General features: G+C 41.0%; 1 protein-coding gene across 1 annotated transcript in view; it reads right to left on the bottom strand.

Moving 5' to 3' along the window:
• Nucleotides 1–22,720, bottom strand: part of tox3 (TOX high mobility group box family member 3) — a 39,965-nt gene extending 17,245 nt beyond the window's left edge. The window contains exon 1 of the mRNA XM_061068224.1: nt 22,518–22,720. Within this exon, the coding sequence (XP_060924207.1) occupies nt 22,518–22,619 (102 nt within the window). The 5' untranslated portion in view covers nt 22,620–22,720. The remainder of the gene's footprint in view (nt 1–22,517) is intronic.
• Between the last annotated feature and the right edge of the window lie 1,868 nt (nt 22,721–24,588).

Below are 24,588 nucleotides of genomic sequence, written 5' to 3' on the forward strand. Positions count from 1 at the left end.
TTGTGGGTGGAGTTGGGAATAAGAATTAGTGTAACTTCTTTTTACATTTATCCATGATTGCGAGTGATCCGATTGTGTTTTGGGCTCATACTGTTCAGTACAACAATGAAGTGAAAGTATTTACCTGTTAATATCGGAATTGATAGAAGAGTAATAATGGTATAAAACAAAACGGGTAGCTGAGAAATAGTGCGTGTCACACTGTAAGACAGCTGATAAGCTATTAAAACCCTGTACTTTGATAAGAAATAACATGTTTTCACAACATCTCTCCCCGCCCCCCTCAACCCACACATAGCCTGCTGGCAAAATGGCAGCCACTTCCTTTCTTCGGAGACACAGCCACGCTGACAGGTAGGAACAATGGGACATAGAATGAAGAATTATGGGCTAGCAGCTGGGCCCAGGAGCACAATGCACCTCTCTGTGAGTGAGGAGTGCAAAAACCCAGCCTACACGGCTCAGAGGAGAAAGAATCGCGGCACATTCGTGTCTCTGTGAGGTTCCACTGAGAACGCTCCTTGTTTTCAACAAAGCTTTGCAGTAATCTCTTTTCTGTGTTTATTACAAAGTCACTCTCTTAAAATATTATGAGCGATGAGGAACGCCAATAACACAGAGAGGAGGGGGAGAAAAAACTGCTTCTTATCTGAGCAGAAGCTAAACAATAGTGGAAACAAATTAAGATCAGAGTGAACTGAGAAGTACATTAATATATTTTCTAGCCTTTTGTGTTTTTTTCCCCTTTTCTCCTTTTCTTCTGAGTGGTTAGTATGCGAATGTAATTACCGAAAGAGCTGCTGCTAATCAACCGCGAATGGTATCCATTAATTAGTCTATGCCCTGGAGAGAGAGTGGGAGAATCAGCAGCAATGTTAACAGTGTTACGCACCAATGAGAAGGGGAGCCACAAGCTCTGCTAGCAGTTGCTGAAGCAGGTGGTTTGTGCTGTCTAGGCCTCTGGTGCCATCTTACCTGGAGCTGCCCCACTAAACTATATCTGACTCGGTGCCGGGGTTTACATGTTTGCACAAAACACTCATACAAATGTATAAAGACAAGCACACACACGAGGGACTCACAGGCGTCAAGTGAGAAACATCTGTCAATAGCCAGTCCCCCTTCACTTCCCAGCTGTGTGTAACTTTGAGACATGACATGGCTGGGTTACATCAGCCACTCGGCTGGTAATTAACCTTATGCCAGGCTTATCTTGGAAGTGTTACCCCCACCCCTCTTCTTTTAGATAACAAATTGAAGTCTCGGAGATATCCCTCTCTATTCAAGCACTAGGAACATTGTTCTGATGGTGGGGGGAGATAGGGCTTCATGCAGTACTGTCTCAGTTTCTTCTACCCCTGTCGCTCTCTGGATGAGAATAAAGATTTTAAAGAGAGCTCTTCATTGTAAATACCTGATAATTTGAGAAAATCCCTAAAGAATACAGAGAGATATGTGATTCTCCAAAGAAGATGCCTAAACTATAAATATATAAAGTGTCCCCTATCACTTATAGGTCAGACACCAACTTGTATTGCAACTTGCACAACGACAAAAACAATGTCAAAGTTCAATGCGCAAAAAAGGTACAGTGTTAGCGCATAGATTGCCAAAATAAAGAAGAAATTAGCAACTTCATCCAGATGTCATGTTACCATCGCTGCCAGAGGCAAAAATCAGTATCTACTGGAGTCATTTGACCGAGGAGTGAATGTCGATTAAATCCATTCCCATTGCAAAAGCCAGAAGTAAGAGTTAGTTGAAATGGGCTTTAGAAAGGTTTCTGAGCTGAGTAGCTTTGTCTCAAACTTCTTGCTCACAGTAATAGTCACACATTTTCAACTCAATTACTCGCCATGTTACGCATCACTGGTTAAAGTGGATGAAAAGTTCAGGAGCAGGCAAGTGTTTATATATCAGGAAGCGATGTGTCATTAAAACAAAACCCCACATTAAGAGGTATAGCTGAATTACATACTGTAAACACGGAGACTGATCCGAATCACATTAGCTTCATTAGAGAAAACACAATCCAGTTAAGTCCAAGTGCTAATTAGTAGTGTGAAACTCCCTGGGCTCGGTCTCTGTGAGTCATGTTTTATTGTGTTTCCAGGGCCCTTTAAGAGCAGCTCCAAATCTCCTCTGAGAGCTGTGACTAACATCCTAAGAAATGTCCCCAGCCACTGGTATCAATCTTCACCATTAAAGCTGGACCATGTTGTGGCGCAGCCCGGGCTGGAGGCCTCGGTGGACATCCAGGGCAGGGAGAGGAGACTGTTATTGTTATTCCCCCCAATTGCTTTTTTTGGGGAGGGGGGAGAAAGGCATTTGCACTCATGTTGGTGGCAGTGCCGATTGAGTCAAATGCCAGATGAAATTAAGAATGATTGGAGGGACCATGCAGCTGACGGTAAAAAAACGCACTAAAATGGGTCAGCGCAGACAATGAAGGCTCTGTAATTAAAATGATGTGACTAGCAAGAGAAGAGCTGTGTGAGGGGCCAAACAAGCGTGTGTACGTGGAGACACATTTTTGATACAGATTTAGGAATAATTGTGGAAACTTTAGGACTGGAAACCACATGATTTATGAAAGATAAAAACTCCTGAAACACATTAAAGTAGTATTAAATGTCCTATACAGCACTGTAGCAGTATCCCCGGCAGCAATGTTACAGTCAGGAAACTGGCATCTCACTTCTTCACATTTCCAGAAAACAACCATACACTTCTAGAAGGGAAATCAATGGGGAACCATAGAAAATTCAGCTTTAAATTGCTTTAGGAGGCTTTTATTAACAGAGTGTTCACAGTTTAAGGTGCTCTGTAATATGAGTCGCAATAAGAGCCAGACGTGTCTACATGGCAGAGCAAACAGTGGGCACTCTGTGTTTTTATTTCTCTTTCTGCACCACCAGCACATTTCTTCAATAACTGTTTAACAGGAGAGAATTAAGAGCTTACATGGAGGCTGATCCCGAAGTGAAAAGACTCCACTGTCTGTGTAATTGCAGGCAAGCAGAAAACCAGGCAACCTTGCATGTGAATGGGCATGAATATGAATTTCTGCGTTTTTCTGTAAAATGCACAGCCCTGCCTTTTCTGAATCGAGGGTACTCTTACAATCACAACTTAAACAACAAGCATCAGCATACACTGCCCATTTCTTTTATTTTTCCACCTGACACAAATGTAATTTTGATGCTTTGGTTTTTTTTCCTTCCCCTCACATTTTAAATCCCATCTCAGGAATATTTGTATGAAAGACTGTCCAGCGGGAAATAAGGTGTTTTACAGCTATTATAGCAAACAAAATTATTTCAACCTCAGGGCGAACACAATATTGCACCAACATGACCCCATTCCACCCCGAGTATGATGGAGTTACCGCACCGATCCTATCAGTAAACATGAACTGGACAACCAAGATCCACAGGATACATGCTGCCATCCCTGCATGCATACAAATAGGAAAACAAGCACTGGTTTATTGTTTTTCATCTAAATATTGAATACTGCTTTGTCAATGTTCATTAAATGGATATTACACACAGAATGACTGTATTTAAAAAAAAAAGGCGATTCAAAGAGATTTGTTAATATGTGTTAAATTCTGTTTCAAGGGAGGGCTCTTTGGTTTTACAGTACAATCAAAAAGTCACAATACCAGTGCTGTCTGTCAGCAGGTAACCAAATTGGGCACAGTCTTTCTCCCCACTGAAAGCCACCAAACTAATTCAATCAAGCGCCCAAGCTTTTCCAGAAACATATCAACTGCTGACAAGCGATTTTACAGTTCAGCTTGAGCTCAGTAATCACAGCCTAGCATGTGTTCTCTGGAACATGACACTTGTGCTAATATGGTCTCCACAGCTCTCCATAAAACACAGCAAAAACACCACAGTTAAAGCTCAACCTGCAATCCTGAGAAAAAACCCACAGTAATTTGCTATGTATTATTTTATGCAATTTCCTTTAAAGCTTGGCCCACCTCCAAGTTTAAGCCTCGCTCCTTTGCTAGGGAGATTGGAGACGCTAAAGACCAGCCACGTTTTTATTTTCCGGCAATTGTGGTCGGCCCTGTTAAAGCCTCTGGAAAAGTTATCTTTCTGACTCCTGAGGTCCTCCTCATCAAATACATGCTCATTTACAACCCAATTCAGCATAAACACTCTGTAGCTGCCTCTCTGGTGATCACAAGGCCTATTCACACCCAGCAGGCCGCTGTGCATGCAGCGCAGAGCTGACATATATAGATATATTCCCTCCTATGTGTGCAGTAGTCAATTTGTAAGGCGACTCTACAACACAGCATGTCCGCACAGTCGGCTCACAAGCTGTGTTCTGATCTGTAGGCCAAATCGATTGGTAATTCAGTTTAAAGCTGAAATCATTACTCCCCCAGCCCAGCACTGTCTTCCACCATTAGGACTGCTAGTCCTCAACTACACCAGGTAGCATTGAGGGGGAAGTTAATTGTAAGCATCTCACTCTTCCTTTGCCTCTCAGTGTGAGTACCTTCACAGTCGTGCAGAGCATCCAGCTTTAGGAAAAGTGCAAGTCTTATCTGGTATCTGAATCAAGCTGATGACAGTTTTGTTCAGGCTGTGTGCTGATGTATCTCTTCTCTCACACCACACTGACCCATGTGGTCCGAGCTGTTGTCAACACAGCTTGCTTTGCTATAGTAAATATAAACCTGAAGGAACAGTTTAAGCCCTTGTGGATCACTCATCCAGGTATGTGTTACACTCTGCACTTTAACACCTGCCTTGTTTGGTCTGTACCATCTGACTTTTCAGTTTAATCTAGGCGCAAATAACAGGTGCAAAAGGTGCCGAAGACCACAGTCTAGACCAACAGACAAAATTTGGTTGGACACAAAGATTTGGCCTTGGTCCCTATCACACATTTTGTCTGCAGTGTGAGAACACTTTTTTGAACACTTCCAACTTTCTGAACAATTGCAGGAAGTTGACACATCTTTCAACAATAAAAGATAAAAAGATGCGTAAGCAGATCGCAGGATTGCTTGTAGTCTTTAACTTCAACGATGATGTTACTTTTTGGTAGCACCACTACAATGATATTACAAATTTCGTAAAATGAAAGGGTTCATTAATTTTTTCAGAGCAGAATGCACAGAAAACTCTACAAAAACATTAGCAAATACAATAGCAAATACAATAGCCAAGCTGACAGCACAATAACGTCAGATGAATGCAATGTGATAGGTAGAGGTACCCTACATGGGTGATGACCACAGGACATAAAAATTCTTCCATGCGCTCCATAAATTGCAATGTAAAACAAAAACTAACCAGATAAAATGTAAACAATGAAACTAAGACATAATCCTTGATTCGGATCATGGCCCAGGCTTCTAGTTGTGCAAACACACAGAGGGATCTTACTTGAGAAGATGTCCTCACTAAGGTCTCTAAAAATTTAGGGCAAGGCGTTACAGAGAGAGGTTGTCATGAGCAAACATTAAGCAGAGCCTCTTTTCTTTAAATTACACTACAGCATACAGGAATACTACAACACCCTCAGTATGAAACTAACTCTGCATATCCAACCAAAATGACAAGCTTAACTATCAAAATAAAGGAAAAACCTTAGGCGATTTCACAGTTCAGCAAATATATATTGTGGGTTTTTTTTAAGTCTCCTAGTCATTATAGCAGTGTTGAAAGACAGTAAAAGGGCAGCAAGCACTCAGCATATTCCTCTGGGCTAAATTTGCATTTAGCACTGACACAGTGTTTAAGAAAGATAACATTGAGACGAAAATAGACCAGGATGAAACAACATTTGTAAAACCTTTGTTTTTAAAAGTGTTTGCAAATAAGATTAGTTGAGTTCACTGCATTAGTCCATACATAGAAAAGCTGCCAATCAAGTTATCTGAGTTTTGGAAACTCCCTCATGTTTGACAATGTGTCTCTTCAATTGAATGTGTATTTAAGCATTCAAGATGAAACATTAGCCAAAAACCCCAAATTGGAACCTCATGATAGCACCACATGAAAGACTATTAGAAGTCATGGCAATTCTCCCAATAGTTGTCCTGCTAGTCCAGTTTGCAGGGCCACACTGCTATCATGGCTACAAATAAAACACTCTTATTTGAACTGTACTTTCCCCATTTTTTTATTTCTTCATTACCATCAAGATTATCTTTTAATGCAAACAACTGTGTCATCGTGTTTTATGCGTAAATGTTGATTTGAGAGCCAACTTCATGACAATACAGTATCACATTAACACTATAACGCTGTAGCATCCCATGCCAGCATGTTACACAATGGACCATAAATATACTGAGGTTCACCATAGCTACTAATGTCTCTGAGGCCTAAGACTTGCAAATGATGCCAAAACAAAGATGGTCTCAGCATTTGTCATAATGGACCCATAGTCTGAGCCCAGTAGTCTCAATAATATGCAGGTCAAGTTTGCTCTGTACTCTCAAGAGCAAATCCTAAAAGAATGCACAAGCTAAATGGGGTGCCATCTTTGATCTGGCGGGGTGCAAAGCCATTGGCCCAGAGCCACAAAGGGGCTTAGAAGATGGAGAGGGCCTCAGAACCACTGTTGAGTTTTCTCACAATGGCTTCTATTGCACGGACACACAGTTCTAGAGGAAACAACATGAGAAAGGCTCGGCTTGGTGGTATAGTCTTGCTTTTGCTGCTAAGCCATGTCTCAATACTTTTTACTCGTAGCAGCTTTGAAGCAACTCCTACTCAAGATGGTATCAGAGGTGAGGATTTGAACCAAGCTTCCTCTGCTTTGCTTGCCACTCTGCTAGAAGAGAGCACAAGGCTGCTGTGGGTTGTAGAGGCTAGCAACTAAAAATGACAAGGTGTCCAACAGAAAAGGAACAGCTTTCTGTCACAAGAAATGGGTTTGTTTTCGGTGGCACTAATGTTCATGGTTGTAGTGCTTCTCTTGGTTTGTCCGGTGCCTATGAGCTCTGGGACTTGGAATCACATAAAGCTCTGTTGAAAGCTTCTGGGAGTAGAGTCCTCTCTTATTGCTTTAGCAGCAGAGATGCATTTTTCTATTCCCTGTGTGCCGTTACTGGCTAATACACTCATTATAACCAGCTTTGAAAATATGCAGTCAAGAGCTTTTAGTGATGGACTCAACACGGTCCTCTATTTCTTATCAAGCATTGGCAGGAGAGGGTGATTTTGTAAATAAAAACAACGTTATGTGATGCATTTATAGAGCAGGAAGAAAAGCCCAAAGTACTGAGACCTAAAACATCAATGTATTCAGTCCAGTAAAGCCTTAAAAAAGACATTGCTTCCTTAATTCAATGGTACTTGATATTGATTAACATTATTAGAAATCCAGTTTGTAAAATGGTCTGGGCCATTAAAAAGAATGATGTATTTAATAAAACCTAGATTTTTTTTATAGTGTACCTTAAAACGTTTACAGCCATTTGAAGCATTTCGCCGTTTCAATCCACTAATAGATGTTAAAACCTTCCTGCATGCGCTGTCACAGTTCTTCCAAGGTTTGTCTTTTCTGTTATTCTTACCTTAAGTCCACAGTAAGCACAAACCGACCAGTTGTTCAATCTCTATAAATCTGAAAAACACAAACTGCTGAGCAGTGACTCATATATCAGTCTATTATATACTACAGGGCTGACTGTATTAAACAAATGGCTGGGCCTGCAGCTGGAAAAGAGAGGCAATATAGAGAGAGCAGAGGTTATTGTCTAATTTAAATCTTGGCTTCTTTCCCAGAGCTGTACCACATTCCAATTTGTGGCTGTGTTGCTTGGCGCTACTGACAGAGGTCCGGCTGCAAATACTCTCGGGCTCCTCTCCAGAAATGTGTCTCCAAACTGACAATCAACAAGTTGGCAGAGATTAACGCAATGACTGGGGCAAATTAGGTGAAATAATGGAAATGCACAAATATGGATATAGGGCTTTGTGCTGTTTCTGCACGTGCCTTTGTTTAACCTCCCACTGTGGTTGCGATAATGCATCTATAATCATTATGACTGGATGTGCAACAACACAGACTCATCAAGAACTGAGGTAAACTGTTCCTGTAATGTCTTTGCGTTCCATAATGAAAAAGCAGCTGGAAAAGACATCTGTGAAAACATAGTAGTTACCTAATGGTTGAGCGGGCTCTTAGAAGCAATTAGCTATTTCAAGCATCTCCTTGGCATACTATTGTCCGTTCATCTGCTAGACTGACAGCACACCAGGACATCATTAGCAAACCTGACGGCTGTCGAGTCGCAGACATTGTTTTTCTGGTGACAGCAGCCATCAGGCTAAGTGCTCCGCTAATGTTTTTAGCAGTAGTTAAACTCAAAATGTCACTTTAACATTTCCTACTTCAAAAGCACTGTGAGATTAAGACACCAGCTTTGAATAATTACAAACACTGAGCCTCAACTCTGATTCCATATCATTGCGCTGACATTTAAAGAGATTGGGAACAAAGACACACTACACATCTTTTAGTCATAACGCAAAAATCCTTTCTTCATCTGCGTAGAAACGACAGGTTGCAGATCAAATGCATGTAGGAACCTGGAGGTCTGCCGTGTGTTCAAGTGGTGCTTTTAAAAGAACAAGGTAAGTTAGCAAAGTGTTCACACGTTGGAAGATAAAACTGTAAAGAGCTCAATGCAAGAATCTTTTCTGCTGATGACACTTTTACTCAAGACTGGAACTTCACATTATCTCTATAAGGCAAAACCAGTGAAATTCCATTTGTCTTACAAATCTTGCATGAGCAATATACGCACAGTGTCAACACAGGAATTAAACAAAAGAGTGTGAATCAAAAGCAGAATGGTACTCAGAGCGCATTCCTCCACCAAGGACAAACAAACCTACACACGTCAGTCTAGCTGTTACAGTGGAAAATAAAAGGATATAGTCTGATAACATAAATTATGTATTTGCTATTTTCAAACTGCTCTTGTTATGCAGTTTCATTATTTCCATGTTTAATATAAGCATTTTTAAATGCTGCGTATGCTGTATGCACAGTTTCTTTCTATTAATAAAATGTGCATGTAGTGTAATAAGTGTGTAATGTAGGTACGTGTAGTGTACTTTTTTCTTCACCAGATCACCAAACATAGTCTGTTTTTTAACAACAAGATCCATACTATGTTTCATGAGACATGGATGAAATGTTCTAAGAATGCGCTATATATGGTAAAATATGTTAAAACAGTAATTCCTGGATCTGACCCTTTAACCTGATCCAAAATTTAATTGGTACTTCGCCCCCCCCCCCATCCCCCTCCTAGTGTGGTACAAATCGGTTCAGTAGTTTTTGCATAATCCTGCTGACAAACAAACAAGACATAGGTGAAAAAAATCACCTCCTTGGCAGAGGTAATATTCGTAAAATGTACAAAGTGGCTCGTCTTCTGAGTTTTGACAGGTTCCTCCAATTTTACTGCAGATGAAAGAGTGTACAAACAAATAACCCTGAAACGGTCTCTTCTCACAATTGAAAATAATTGTGTATGTTGGATTTGTACAACCCTCCTTTACAGCTGTATTGATTGCAGTCTTTTGACCACATCGCCCTCTAAAACATTTCTATCCCATCTCTCTAGTGCGCGGAAAAAAAAGGGGTCACTGACATTTTCTGTATTTGAGCCTTGACCTGTATTTTTAGGATCACGCTGTGAGCTTCCCCACTAAAATAAATGAGAGCGGGGAACAGTCTGCTCTGCTCTCCACACCTTCCTGTGTACATGTTTTCCCATTACTCTTCATTAAGCTCATTCTTGACCCGTCTGTCTGACTCTCTGCCAATACCTACAATTTGCAGAGCATCAGATAGTGGAGCACGATTCTCCAGGTATCATGTTGTGTATATGTGCAAAGGTGATCGATAACTAAATGAAAATAATTGTAATCAACACTTAAACCTTTTACAGCCTAAAATACATATAAATAAAAACTATATATATATACATTTATATGGTGCATTCAGTCAAGAACCCTTGACTGAATGCACCAATGTCACTAATCCAACTAATCAATATGTAAACAAAGCATGTGGTGGGAAAATCGGTGACTTCAACAGGGGGAACCATGCTGTAAAAACGGACTCGTGTCAGAGTGAGAAACAGAATTCCCACTGTCAACTTGTCATCAGCTAATTTACCTGCAGCCAGGGGGGGGGATTCACTTCAACTTCATTCAACTTCGCTAAAGAGATCGACCCAATTAGCTCGCCACATTGACTGACAGCCCCTTGTGTTTGCTTTCCCTAACTCAAATTTCTCCCCATCTTCTAAAATCAGGAGTCATGCAGTTTATGCTGGCTCCAGCTAAAGGCTGCAGAAGTTATTGGAGGGTACTGTACAATACTGATATAATCATGATGTCTTTATTCAAATCTGTTGAGTTTGAAATATTCACCACTGCAATTTGCTGTGACTGATGAGCCAGTGGAAGGGTTGCTTGGGGATAGCTCTCCAGAGCTCTGTAATTGAGCGGATTTGACTTGAGAGAGGTTTTTTTTTTCTGCTGATAACTACACACATTCCCTTTTTAATGTACTTTTCTTTTTTTAGCCTCTCCTAAGAGTCAGTGCACATCAGAATTATGACGCTAGCTGAAACAGCTTTATATAGTGCTGCATGTAGGACAGTTTATATTTCAATTGCTGTCCCTGAAATGTGCTTCGGCATCGTGTTTCCTCCAGTGATTTACCACAATGTCTCTCACTTTAGCCCAGAGAACATTCTATGTTGGTTTGCACTGGTCACTGCAGAACTGTCAGATCTAGAAGCTCAAAGATCAGGGAGAACAACGGCCCAGAAGACTGCCACCGTGGCCTCTGACATCCCACAATACAAACAGCATACAGCATGTTGACGCAAATAGTAATTTTGAATTACAGGATGTTAAGTCTTAAAAATGCAATAGAGGCATTTTGTAAAACTATTACATGGATTTCATCATTTGGCATCTTTTAGATCTCAGTGGTGGGGAGAGTTATTTTGAAAATCAAAGCAAAGTTTTGTTGGAACAGCCGTCGTCAATCTGGTATGAGCAGGAGCTTGTGGTGTTTAATTTAAAATACAGCAGGACGATTTGGCCAAGCAATATATTAAAATAAAAATGACATTAGTCAAAATAAATAATTATAACAATAAATCTCGTAATATAATTTATTATAAGTTCAAAGTTGTGGTTTTAAACTATTCTTCATGAGACAAACGCTTGACAGCAAAACATTTGACACATCTGAGATAGATGGATTATGTGGGAAACCTCCTCACGGTGCATTGATATATTGCTATTGATGGAAATTAAGATTTAGGTAGATATTGTCTGATGTTGTTATTTTTACATTTATTTTAACATCTAGCATCAGTTTATATATACTGTATACTGGTAGGTTTTGACCTGTGACAATTTCACTTAAGTATGGAGAGATGCTGTAGCTGGCACATAAATGTGAGGGATTACAGGGCTTAAAGGGGATGATAAACAATACACTTAAAAGGCTAAGCCATCAAATTGTCTTTAATAATGAGCTGTTTCATTATTACCATGTGCGGATAATTATGAGATTAATACATCAATCCTGGTTTTGGCAGGTTCTGCAGCCAGGAGAGGCTGAATTCACCACATTCCCTGTGTCACAACGCACGAGAACCATTTTTCATTCTCTCACATTAAATCTAATTTTATTTGGTACAGAAAACAAAGTCAGATGCTGTTATTATTCTCCAAAACACAACACTAATGCTCGGGGGCATGATTTGTCATTGTTATTCAGTGCTCACTCACCTCCACTTAAAACATGATCCTTCTGGATTTTAATTAAGCACCAAGGTACCTCCCAGGGGGTTCTGACTTGGCAAAGGAAACTTCTTTGATTTATGTACTACTTTGTTGTCCCTCCTTGAAGCTTGCCTGTTATGGGAGACTGTGCTGATGATGGATTTAAGAACAGGGCAATTATTCTTATTTGTTAATTAGTTTCTGTTAGGGATGGATCCCTCTGAAAATATGAATACAAACCAATAGTAAAGCTGAGGATAGAGCTGTCTCTGTCGAGCTCACGGCTACCCAACCAAAAACAGTGTGTATGTTATAGGACTGGGTAAACTGGGATGCATGTTCATACCCGTCCAGCTAAATACGGTGACCATTCACTGCTGCATCACTGAAGGCTGATAAGAGTGTGAATGCCAGCAGCATAATTGGTCGATTTGGATGCACCCCCACCCCCCTTTTGCCACAACCCATGCATCAGAAAAGCCCACAAATCAGCAAAATACTTTTGAAGGACACTACACTTTGGCATTTCGACAGCTAATGTATTCAACCACAATAGATTGGCTGTTGTATTACAGCAAACATTATTGTAACTCCAAATCCATCAGCAGAAGTGGGCATATTTGCCAATTATCAATCTGCCTATGAGTTAGAAAATGTGATGAGTACTGAACTCCTAAATGCGCTTGAAGGCTGTGCCGACAGAGAATTAATGGTATATGATAGAAAAAGAGTATGGAAGCGCAGTATGAATGTGTGAAGCGTTATAAGTGGTTGGTACGGTACATTTACCATTCATAATCTAAAAGTACACATACAAGAATGTGTAGCCAGAGCTTTTTACAGATCGATGACCATGCTGTGATTTTTAAACTTGTTTACCAAAGCTAATATTGTTGCTTCTCTTTCTAAATGCGTATTACTTACTCAGTAATTGTATACCGTGGATAGCAGCCAGTTTTCAATATAAAATGTAAAGTACCGGCAAGAGTATAATCCAGACTACCCAGGTGTACAATATACTGCTGTTTTTAATAACAGGCTGCATGCACTGCAATAAAAGATGACAAATACTCACTTGTGATGTGATAATGTGCTAAGACTATTTTCTTTATTTGTTAAACCTGGTTATAAAAGGCCCTATAGCTGTTGATTATGGTGTTAATCTAAGGACCGAAGTTTCTTCTACTTGTTATTCATTAATGACAAAATAAAAAGATCTAAATCATTCTTCTCACTTAGCTTCTTCATCATGGCCTGCTATGCAAAATATACACATCAACGAAGTCAAGAGCAGCAACGGGAGACACATCCCATGAAAAGAGTTCTAAGAGATGGTCAGCCACAGTTGACACAGGAATGGTTTCAGAGGCGGACCTTGTACGTAGGCTGCTCTCCTAGATGCATATCAGAAGCTAATGGAGTCTCGGAACTACGGGGGTGCTGCAGGATCACTACGATTAGCTCGTGGAACTGCTGAAGGTCACCACTGCTGAGCTGAGCAGCCACAAGCCTTCATAAAACCATGCAGCGTATCATTATTTTCAAAGTGTTTCATTATGGACGGTTAACCTTGGCTAACTCCGACCTAACACTTTAATCAGCGGGCTGTAATGCCTTTGAAACAGTGTAATCATTCAGCTTCTCGTCTTGTTTATCAGCGGGAGACACACAACCGTAAGGTAAACTATTAAATAAAAAGAGGGGTCTTTCTCAAGGCTGCTCAGGTATGTGAAAAGTTACACCATGAGTCAGAATCTCCGCAGATGAGGAAGCGGATCAGTTTCCTTGAAAGGAATGCCATTTGAAATAATCGTCAGGGGCTGTCCGGCCAGGGAAACCCTGCCAGTGCTCACAGACCTTGATCTTACATCTACTGCTGCCATCCCGCACTATGAACTCAAGTGAAAAACCACAAGCCAGAAAGAAATACACACACACAGGTCACAATAAACAAGGCTGTGCTGTGAACGAGCCTTGAATTACACTCGTGGAATGATCAGAGGTTGCCTCGAATATTTCATGGACCTCATTCACAATAGAAGCTGATGTTTCAGGGACTGAACGTTTATTATGTGGAGCTTTTACTGAGGTCATGTCAATTGTTCCTTTTTATCATATGACTTTAAAAAACTAAGGAGGTTAATAAAAAATGTGAAATGTAATGGAAAATCTGAGAATAGGGATAGTGGGGTCACTTTCAAATTCAAGTTAAGGCAACATTTGGGTAATTATTAGGGCTAGATATTGGATTTGGTATATCAGGGTGCTATTGTGTAAAACGCACTAAACTACAAGAAGAGTTTTTTTTATTTATTCAATTATAACATACTAACTGCACATGCCATGTAGGAACCAGTGCCTGATTGGGACTGGATTTTGGTTCCTATTCGTAGTAATTGTAATTACTGATGTAATGAGTTAAAAGTGTTTCATATTGGTTACTCTCCAAAACATCTTTCCTCAACAGTGTCCAGTCCTGAGAACTGAAATGTGAGCTATGTTTTTATGGTTTTGGTTAGACAAGTCAGAGTTGTTAGTCAGGAGATAATGATGATAATAATAATAATCCTCTCGGATCAATACTGAACGGGCCAGTGCTTCCTGCCTCATGCTTGCAAAAGTCATGCATGCTAAAGTGTGCAGTCGACACAAATACAGAAGTACTTCAAGGTGAGAAATTGTATCGGTGACTTTGCAAAGAAAGGCAGTAAATTACAGAACAGAAATAGTAAAGATAACATACATCATATGACATAGGTTTCTAAGGAGATACACGTTTCCCCAGAGACAATCTTCCATCAGTGAGCTGTTTTAAGATCTTGATATCATTCCAACTGAGCATAAACTATAACAAAAAACAAACTATTCATGCCAGAGAAAACTGCTTTGGTCTAAGGAACATATTTCAAAATGATTAATTCAAACTGTGGGAGGTTTAGATTGCTATGAAGCTCAACAGCGTTCATTTTCATTATATTATCATCCATAATGTTGAAAGCATACAAAGTAGACTTACCACAAGCTACGAAATTGTGAAACAATCTAACGTGCAATGTTAAACGATACCAAATGCAACCAGACTACCCATGATCCTCAGGTGAAAAAGCTGCTTCTCGGATTGGTACAGCTCCCCATTACCATGGAAATGTTTACAGCAATCTTTTCTAGACAAATTCTAACTTAATGAAAGGCCTCCAAGTTTTTTGTGTGAAAAAGGGTTATAATGAAAGTTAGTCTTCCTGGAACCCTGCAACAGGTTTCTCCAACATTCCCGCCTACACCACCCATTTTTTTTAACTCTTTGTCCATGAGGTGTGAGGGATATTTGCACACCTGCTACTATTGTCAGGTCATTATAGTACAACTTGGTAACAAGCTGCATTATGGGAGTGTGTGATGTAGGCGTGGACCTGAGAAAAGGGGAATTACTCATAGTGTAACATAAAACACAACACACACACACACACACTAACATATACAGCCCATAATGAGATAGTGAAACAGAAATTCAGATTCAAACTGATACATGAACAATGGCGGGAGCAGTGACTAATATGTATATGAACCATAAATCAAACCATAAACGCATAAAATGAAACCTAAACCCGAAATGTGTTCTAGTTTGTTTGACAGTACTAATTTATGTGTTACAGGAATAATAAATTCATTCTGCATTTACCCAATTGGAAGCCGACTTAAACAAAAATGACAAACTGCTGGAGGAAGAAGTCTGATATAAAAAGAGAGAAGCAGTGAATTCAACTAGTCAGCTGCAGGAAATATCATCCTTAACTGTGTGAGAGAAGGAAGAACATTCGTCAGTGGCCCGTGCTCCTTGAAAAGAGCCAAGGGCTTAAGTCAAGTTAAAAGGAAAACAGCAGAATGTTTTGATACAGCTCCGTGAGCCCATTAAGAGAATTGGACATTAGATCTATGAAACATGGAATGGTTGCCTCTCTTGAAAGCTTTAAAAATGAATGTGCCTTAACAGCGAGGCTAACCACTAAAGGGACACAACACTTATTGAATCAGCCAACCAGGAGTGATTGACTGGTCCTTTTGAAAACTGCTTAATTCACGGTAAAAGCGGCTTTCTGTGGCACAGGGAGCTTTTTTTTCTCCCCCTGCCTTTTAATAAGTCAGCAAGGGTGAGGCTGTCAAAGATGTACTGAGCCAAAACCAGATTAAAACAGTTTATCATGGTGGAAATAGAAACTATCTTGTTCGATTCAAAGGAGCACAGCATTCACACAGAAAATAAGACTCCATCTTTCTCAGAGAGGAGTTCAGTCTCTGTGTGACTCATGGTTTAGTTCATCTACTCACAGAAAAACACATTTGTTTATATGTTTGAATACCACATTGGAGCTGATGCCAATGTGGAAAGATCTTTTATGCTATAATATACATGGTTTAATCACCAAAATAAAGGTAAGTGTGTCATGTTTCGTTTTCACTGAAGCATCTAATCACATATTTTGGAGAAAAGTAGCAACAATGCAGAGAGTCATTTTGATTTATTGATGACAGATTGTATTGTACTACACATCTCAACTCCACTGTTAATCTGATGATCTGAAAATGGCAAAAAAAAAAAGAAACTGTGAAGACAAACCAATGATCGGTTACAGTGCACTTAAATAGCTGTTCGAATGTACGACTTTGGATGTCAAAACAAACTGTTTTTCCTCAGGCAGTTACATGGTGTGATGGATGGTGTAGCAACATTGTGTACATGATCAAAATCCTATAACAAATGTGTCTCTCCTGTGCATTCATCCTCTTTGCATCACTGAAGAGATGTTTTCTCCAACAACCATGTAGCTGCACATTTTCCAGCAAGAGAAGGCTGCTTTAGTTCAGTGGGGAATAACGCAGGACAGGGTTAAAAAACAAGCCCAACACACATGGTGGACCCACTGTACCAAGACATCCAACATGTAGGCATTCAAGTCTTCTAATGGTTTTACTGTACTCTATATTTGGGCCCTAATTTGTCCCCGGTCATGAGATCAGAACCTAAGGCACAGGACCGACTTGTTCTTTGTCTGCGGCCATGTCAGATGGACACGTGACGCCCAGTGTTTCCTCAAAACACACCGGTTGTGAAACAATTTTTGAGTGTGTGGTCTGCCCTAAATGAACCACGCTGAGTAAGGCACAAGAAGTAATGAAGAAGATTTATGAGCAGCGATAGCAGGATTACAGAGGCTCTTTACGAGTGCTGATCTGGGTAATGGACTATGTCTGCATAAGATTTCAGAGCCTCATTGTCAGATCCATCTCATAAACAAAGCAGACAAACTGGTCTTGTGTTTCTCACAGGTTCAGACGGTGGATTCACATCATCAGATTATACTGGTAAAACAGGCCCGACTGAACTCATACAAATTATGGTACTTGTGCACATGCATAAATGACATATCAACACCTTAACAGGATCAGCAGAGTGATGAATGACAGCTGTGATAGCGTGGTGCCACAGGAATCAGAAAGAATGCTTTTGTTACCCGTGCCAGTTTGGCTGCAGGATCATTTGCTCATTCTCAACGCTTTTCAAGTTCAACTTAAACTCGAGCAGGTGAAGTGAATGATGTGAATTTTGCATCTTTGCTTCGCATTATTTGTGCCACCTTGCACAAGTGGCATGAAAAGCATTTGGGTCTGTACATTGACTTTGTATGTAATCTCATCGTGCAAAACATTTACTTTGCGTTGGATGTGAATGCAGCATCAGACTCACTAGAACAAAGCTGTTACAGGTCTAGTTTGGGTCTCCTCTTCAGAAACTGAAAATCACTGTAAAGCCCTATAATGCCAGTTTTCAACTATTATGCCTCTGTCACTGATTTGTGTAAAATCATAACAACCATCATTAACTATGTTCAAAGGAAACCCATGTTAAGACACAGTACAGGAAGTGCAGAGCTGTGTATTAAAACAAGGTAAGCATCTGCTCTGTAGAGAGATACATGTAGACAGAGCCGTGATTCTTAGTTGCAGGAAAACTCAGAGTTACCGTGTGTGCATGTGTGTGTTCTAGTGAGTGAACTAAAAATAACACTCTAATCTGGGTGGGAAAATTAGGTGTTTAACAAATCTCCTGACAGGCTACAACTAAAAGGCTTAGCAACACACGTCAGCTATTCACTTTTAGGACATTTGAACATTTAACATGCACCTTGGAGTCATATCCATCAACTGATGAGTTTGACAAAGCAGGCAGCCTATGGGGTTAAACACACACACACACACACACGTTCAGTTGTGTTTGGATATGTTTAGAATGTGTGTGATGAAATGGCACCAGCTGTGTACACTGGAGAGATGCACAAGGCCCCCTGGTTGAGCAGAGGGTTAACCCCTTCCCTCCCAATGGAGCAGGAGGGACAGCAGGGAGAAAAGAAGCTTGGCCCACAATGTTTTGGACACAACAGTTTGCTGCTGTAGAAGTACGGCAACTCACTAAGATCAATGCCCCAGTTGCTTAAAACTTTGTTGTTTTTGGTTTCCATACATATACTGTACATGGGTCGGTTAGAGCCACATGAACCATGAACAGGCTACTGTTACACTTACACATTTTACAGGCTCCATTAAGTCGTCTGATAATTGCTGCTGTAGTCCATCATCGTGTCAAGTCTTGCAGTCTGGACAACTTCCTAATCATTGTGTTCAAAGCGCAGTCAGTCTTTCATATCATGGGTGAGCGGAGAATAAAAGACATAGCAAATACAACCGCATATACAAATTCTCCAGACTGCTTCATCTGAGTTCAGGACTGAGCGCAAAAAAGAGGAATATTTACAGCAATAAATAATGTGTTTTACTATACATCTGCATTTATTTAGCTTTTAGCAGCGGTTTCTGCTCACGCCAGCACAAAAGTGTGGTTTAGTAAAAAACAACTACAAACACACAATGAGCATCTTAAACAGAGGTGCAACTGGAGGTTCTGTTTACAATGCAACTAACCAAACTGTTCAATGTTGCTCGAACAAAAGAATCCAGTCAACAGTAATTAAAAAGCTCAATCAGATTTCATGATGAATGCAACATTAGTAGTTTTCCACAGCAGCATGTTCAGGTAGGTTACCTTGCTTTGCTAGTCTATTATTAAACAAAATCATTACCTCCACCGAGGAAGTTATGTTTTCACCCCTGTCCGTTTTTTGTAACCTGTCTTTGATTGTTGAAATCTTTTACGAAGCAAAAGAGCAGTACATCCTCTCACAATCCTCAACATCAGCATTGACACAGCAGCTAATGCTACATATTTTTAGCAACTTTCCATCTTCAATGTGCTGTGGAGCTACTTGTCCCCATACTTCTGCTAAAGTGCCATTAATAAGCTGTGATGTTTGGTCGATTACCAACTACGAAGAGTTACGGTGACTAGATGATGCCAGTGCAAGTTTTGCAAATAAACCTGAAGTGCTTGCACCAGCCCATGAGAAGAGTTTGTATTAACATCTGTTGGTGATTTCAGTCTCTCTTTGACTGGAGGTAATGAAAGCCCACACTAAATGGATACTGTATCTGAAACATTATTAAACCTGAAGAAAAGACCAGATGGCCATAAATGTGGGAATAACACAGGGTCTCTTTCATGAAACCATTAAAGTTAATCAAATGTGACTTCAACAAATCCAGAAACCAATCAAATCCAAACAACTCCCTGTCTTTAGTTAATGCTGTGTCTGACTGAAGAGCTCACAACCAGAGAAATCACTGGCATCACCAAAATAATACATTGCACTTATGACAGCTGCATGAACAAAAGCACACCGCTATACACTGCATGGGTTTTTATGCACGCGGCTGTAATTTCTCCAGGTCATCATTTTGACATATGTATGTATGTCACTTTAAGTTACCAATAACAGCCAGTAAAAAAAGGGTCCTTAAGTGTAACTGATCCGTGCTCAACCTTAAGTCAAGATAGTTTAAGAGAGCTCTGGACCCTGCTGTGACAGCCCCATCACCCACCTGAACACTCCTGCATTTAATGTTTAAAGATCACACACATAAACCTTAATGTTTGCTTTAAGCAGAGTCGATAAAAAGAGCAGAGATTAATTCTGTCAGATTTCAGCAGAGCAGTGACTTCTTGCTGAACATCAGTCGTCTGTGTGAAATTTGTGGTGTGTTTCTCTTCAGGACCCCCCCCCCCCCCAAATCTGTGCCAAAAAACAGGCGGCTTCATTAGTCATGACTGCAGCACCTAATTAAGTTTGTGCCACTCGTTTGGATTTTCTGTAAATTTAAAAGAATCTCTGATGTTTTCAAAGCGCTCTGGGCCCTTCTGTCTCTGTTGTCATTAAAATCGAACATTTCCTGTGCCAGCGCTTTTTTTGAGGTTTTCAAATCAAAACTGTGAATCTAGTGGAAATTGTTTTTTTTTCAAAAAGGTGCAGTGACAGCTTATAAATAGATGTAAGACGTGAGGCTTTGGTTCCGTGGGACTTGTAAACATGCCACATCTTTTGGATGACTAACGGCTGCGCATTGTGCTACCTTTCAGCAAGTTGATTCAAATTAACTGGAGGCTTATTTGAAAGATGCATGCAAAACAACACCATGGAAAGGCTTTGTCATTTGCATGAAACACATCCTTTATATCCTCCTGTCTCCCCAACATAACTGCTAAGAGATACTGGATAAGCACCTTCTTCGCCAGTCTCCCTCTCGCTCTCTCTGCCTCCTTTTTGCATTGTGGCCAATTACTGTTGCAGTTGGAAAAATTGCGCTTGACCCGGGGAATTTATGAGTGGGAATAAAATCGCACTCTTACACCGATTCAAAGCAACGTAGTTAAAATTTCTCAGGGCTGATGAAGACATGATGAAATTGGGCACATATGACAAGTTGGCCACTTGACAAAGAGCTGATGAAATAGTGAGAAACCTGGTAACTGTTTTGAACAGCATCAGATTGCAAGGGGCTGAATAATTTGGGAGGGGGTGGTGTGTGTGTCTAGGTGTGTGTGTGTGCGAGGGAGAGAGGTAGAAGGGGTGGGGGATGTAGGGGTACCATTGTTTAGACTTTTTTTTTTCAAATCAGCATGTCGCTGTTGTGTGATTTTTGCTTGTCATAGTGAAGTTCTCTCTCACCGGGGCACATGGGAGTCAAGCTGCTGATGGATCACTGGCCAATAGTTCAAGTGTTACATCACTGACAAAAACATCACAAGCCATCAAATGGGTTTTACATAACCTCTGCCTCACAATTGAGACTTTCAAAAAACACCTGGAAACTCAGAAACCCCAGCGCTTGTATTCAGTCGTAACAAAGTCGATACACTAACACTAACACTTGAATGCAGAAAGTATCGGCTCTGCAGCAACATTGTGTTGGGTGCATCATGTGGCCGTTTCTGTTGGTATGACAGGCTGAGGGTTTACTGATGCCATGGTTAAGTATAAGTGCACAACACAGCACAATGCTGACAATGAACGCATTCATAACAGAACAGATATAGTCTGTTTCTCTTTGACTGCGAGTGTGTGTCTGTGTGTGTGTGTGAAGCAGTGAAGTTGAGAACTGATAATGCGAGAAAGCAGTGTCTGCAACACTGACACACAGCAGCCTTGACTTACTAAAACTGGCTAAATACTTAAAATAATAAAGTTGCCTCTAATATGCGAGAATGACACGGACGTTATTTTGTGCACTCACAGAAATCTGCATGCAAAGAGCAATCACATGTGTCTGTAACACACTGTTTAACCACAATCATGTTGAGGGTCATGAAACTGGATCACAGCCGTGCAGAGCGGTTTGAGATTATTTGACACCAGATCCTCTGCATCAGACTTCCATCACATTTGAGTGCTTGTTCAATGCAGGCTACTGATGCAATGACCAGGCAGCGTGTGGAACTGTGCAATCCAACATCGGCTCCTGTGCACGACTTGTACTCTTCATCACACTGAACCAGAGGACGTGTGTACATACTCTCATGGTGTCTTCTTTTAGAGGTGTTGCTTATTAAGTGTTAACTGCATATTTCTTCCTGTTTCTTTCCACATGCTACTGCACTGTGCACCACTATGCTTTGAGTCTTTTTCTGCCATTTACCGAATCAAATTTTTTCTAGATTGAAAATATTCCGGTCACACTCTGATTTATGTCCCTTGGAATAATTTGACAGAGCCAATTATTTTTCAACACTTCTACTTGTGATAGAATAACATAAGAGAAATGTCTTAGAAATATACTCAATATGTATTCAAATATTTTCACCATGTTCACACAGATGTGACGATAATTTAAATGGATGAATCTGGAAACTTTGAACAGACCCCCCAGACGTCCTCGGACCCACCACTTGAAAACCACTGCTTTAACTTATCTGTTCTTTGTATTGTTGTTACTCTCCTCATCCCTATACCTGTAGATCTATGTCTATGTAAGTACACTACATTCAAGCTGGCTGTGTGACAGTGGATCACTCGGCCACTTTACTAGCATTGTGTTGTGCTTTTCCTTTATTACACAGCAACAACAAAGTTTGTGGCAAAGCAGGGCAACGTCCATTAACTTCAGCATCGGCGATCGGTCAAACCATGAGGGCAGGGGACGGGAATCAGCATCTCTCTTGTCCTGGGCTCCATGTCCAGCGGTAAAGTGTTGGATGAGGGGAGCCGAGGAGCACGATGGTCTCACACACGGACACACACAAACAAGAGGAGGCTTCCCGAAACTCACCTTGTTGAAGTTGTAGTAGCCCAAACAGTGGGCAAAATCCATGTTGGCCGGCTCTCCGGGGATAGTGGTCCCAGCGGCGGTGGGATAAAACCTTACATCCATGGTGAGGGTGCGAGTGTCGGAGCAGCTGGAGCCGGAGCCCGGGGACTTTCTGCCGGTTACAATCCAAGCGCCTCACGGAGGAGAGACGGGGGGAGAGGCGGCGGTGCTGACCCCGGCTTCTGCTCTCTTCTGGGGGGGGGGGGGGAGGTAAACGAGACGAGCCGGAGGTCAAAGTTTGGATAGTCCTCCTCTTCACGCCTGGCTCATGTCTGAGGGAGTCCACATGTACGGTGGACTGTGCCCAGCGCGCTGTCTGTCAGGGAGCTGCCGTGTATACAAAGGAGCCACGAGACCGGCGACTGCGTGTGGGTCCACCTCCTTTTTCTTTTCTTTTTTTTTTTTACCTCCCTCCTTCACATACAGGAAGAATAAAAAAAAATAGAACCACTTGTGATAAGGAGTGAGACAAAACCGTATCCTCCGCGGTTCTCACAACTTCATCCCTCCAACTTAGTTCACTAGTTCACAAAGTGTCAGTCCGCAAGAGCCCATGCCGCGTCTGTAGTTTCTGAACAAGCACAACAACAGTCCGTGGTGAGATACTGTGGTACACACGCTGGTGTCCCTGTGCAGCCCTTAGCTCTGCCTGTCTGTACCATAGGTCTGTACCACAGGTCTGTACTGGTCTGTACTGATGAACAGCCAGGAATGTGTGGACCAGCCAGCCACGCCCCAAACACACCAAGCCCCGCCCACGAAAACACTGCATTTAAGTCCATGTGACAGGTTGGAGTAGGATCGTTAATTATAACCACGGCAGTCTGCGGTGTATGTGTAAGTGCACATGTTGTTTTAAAAATATTCAATCAGTCCTTTGTGTGTTTTGTTGTCGGGTTGTGTCTTGCTTTGGAGACAGCTAATACCGAAAGTCTATACATCTTCCCGCCGTAAACTAAAAACACACCTCTTCTGACTATACCTTGAATAAAAGTTTAACCTAACAATTTAGTAGCACTTCAATGGCACTTACTTATAGCACTTTGTAGTTTGGCTTTCTTGAAGAAATAGTACTTTCTTGGTTCTTGTTGTTCTAGGTTTGTACACTCATGGTTGAATGCACTTATTGTAAATCGCTTTGGATTAAAGCGTCAGCTAAATAAAATGTAATGTAATGTAATGTAATACACAAGGGGCTCAAACTCAGAATTCCCAGACCCCGGAATGAAAGGTTGCAACTGTATCACCCCCTCAAGTTAGAATTTCAACTTGAAACGTCGGGGGAACCTCACCACCCCCGACTTTCGAAATCTAAGATAGCGGCTCCGTATATCTCTGTAGTGAAAGCTGTTGTTTTTACTGTTTGTTCGCACTTCTGTCGTTAAATGTCTTACGTAATGTCCAATTATTGTCAGTGGATGTTTTACTACTGTGTTAAATTGTGTGACATGTAGCGTAATGCATTATTATGAAATGTTTTAGCTAACAGTGGCTAGCTGGCTAGCACGACTGTGCAATTCCGCCCCAGTGCAAAAAATACCGGCCGTACAGCCCGGCACACATAGTAGCGGAAACCAAACCGGACGCCAGCTTTGCGGCATTTCTCCGACCTAAAGAACCAACCAAACAACTTTAGCTTAACACCCCCCGCCAGCGGAACGAGGTAAGAAAGCTGTTTTCTATGTCACGTTAACGCGTCAGATATGTCTCACGTGGTAATTTGTTTGTTTATTGTATTTTAACGTTCGTGTTTGGTTTTAACGATTAAAATCTTTTTGTAACTTGTAACTTTAAAATGTCTCATCCAGCGTGTAACAAGCCAATCTTGGCCTTGTGGGTATTATTCGTGAGATTGGGGGAAGTAGACATTGCCGACGCTAATGCTAAGTGAGCAGTGAAGCACTGGGGAATAAAGCTGCGTATGTTCGCTGCGGTTCTGTGATAAAACGCCCCGTTCTCGATTTCAGAGTTGGCTTCGGCTGTTTTATTGCTATCAACAAGCTAAGGCTAAGCTTAGTATGTTAGCATAATA

Source organism: Limanda limanda, chromosome 3 (assembly GCF_963576545.1).
Source record: "Limanda limanda chromosome 3, fLimLim1.1, whole genome shotgun sequence".
Lineage (NCBI taxonomy): Eukaryota > Metazoa > Chordata > Actinopteri > Pleuronectiformes > Pleuronectidae > Limanda > Limanda limanda.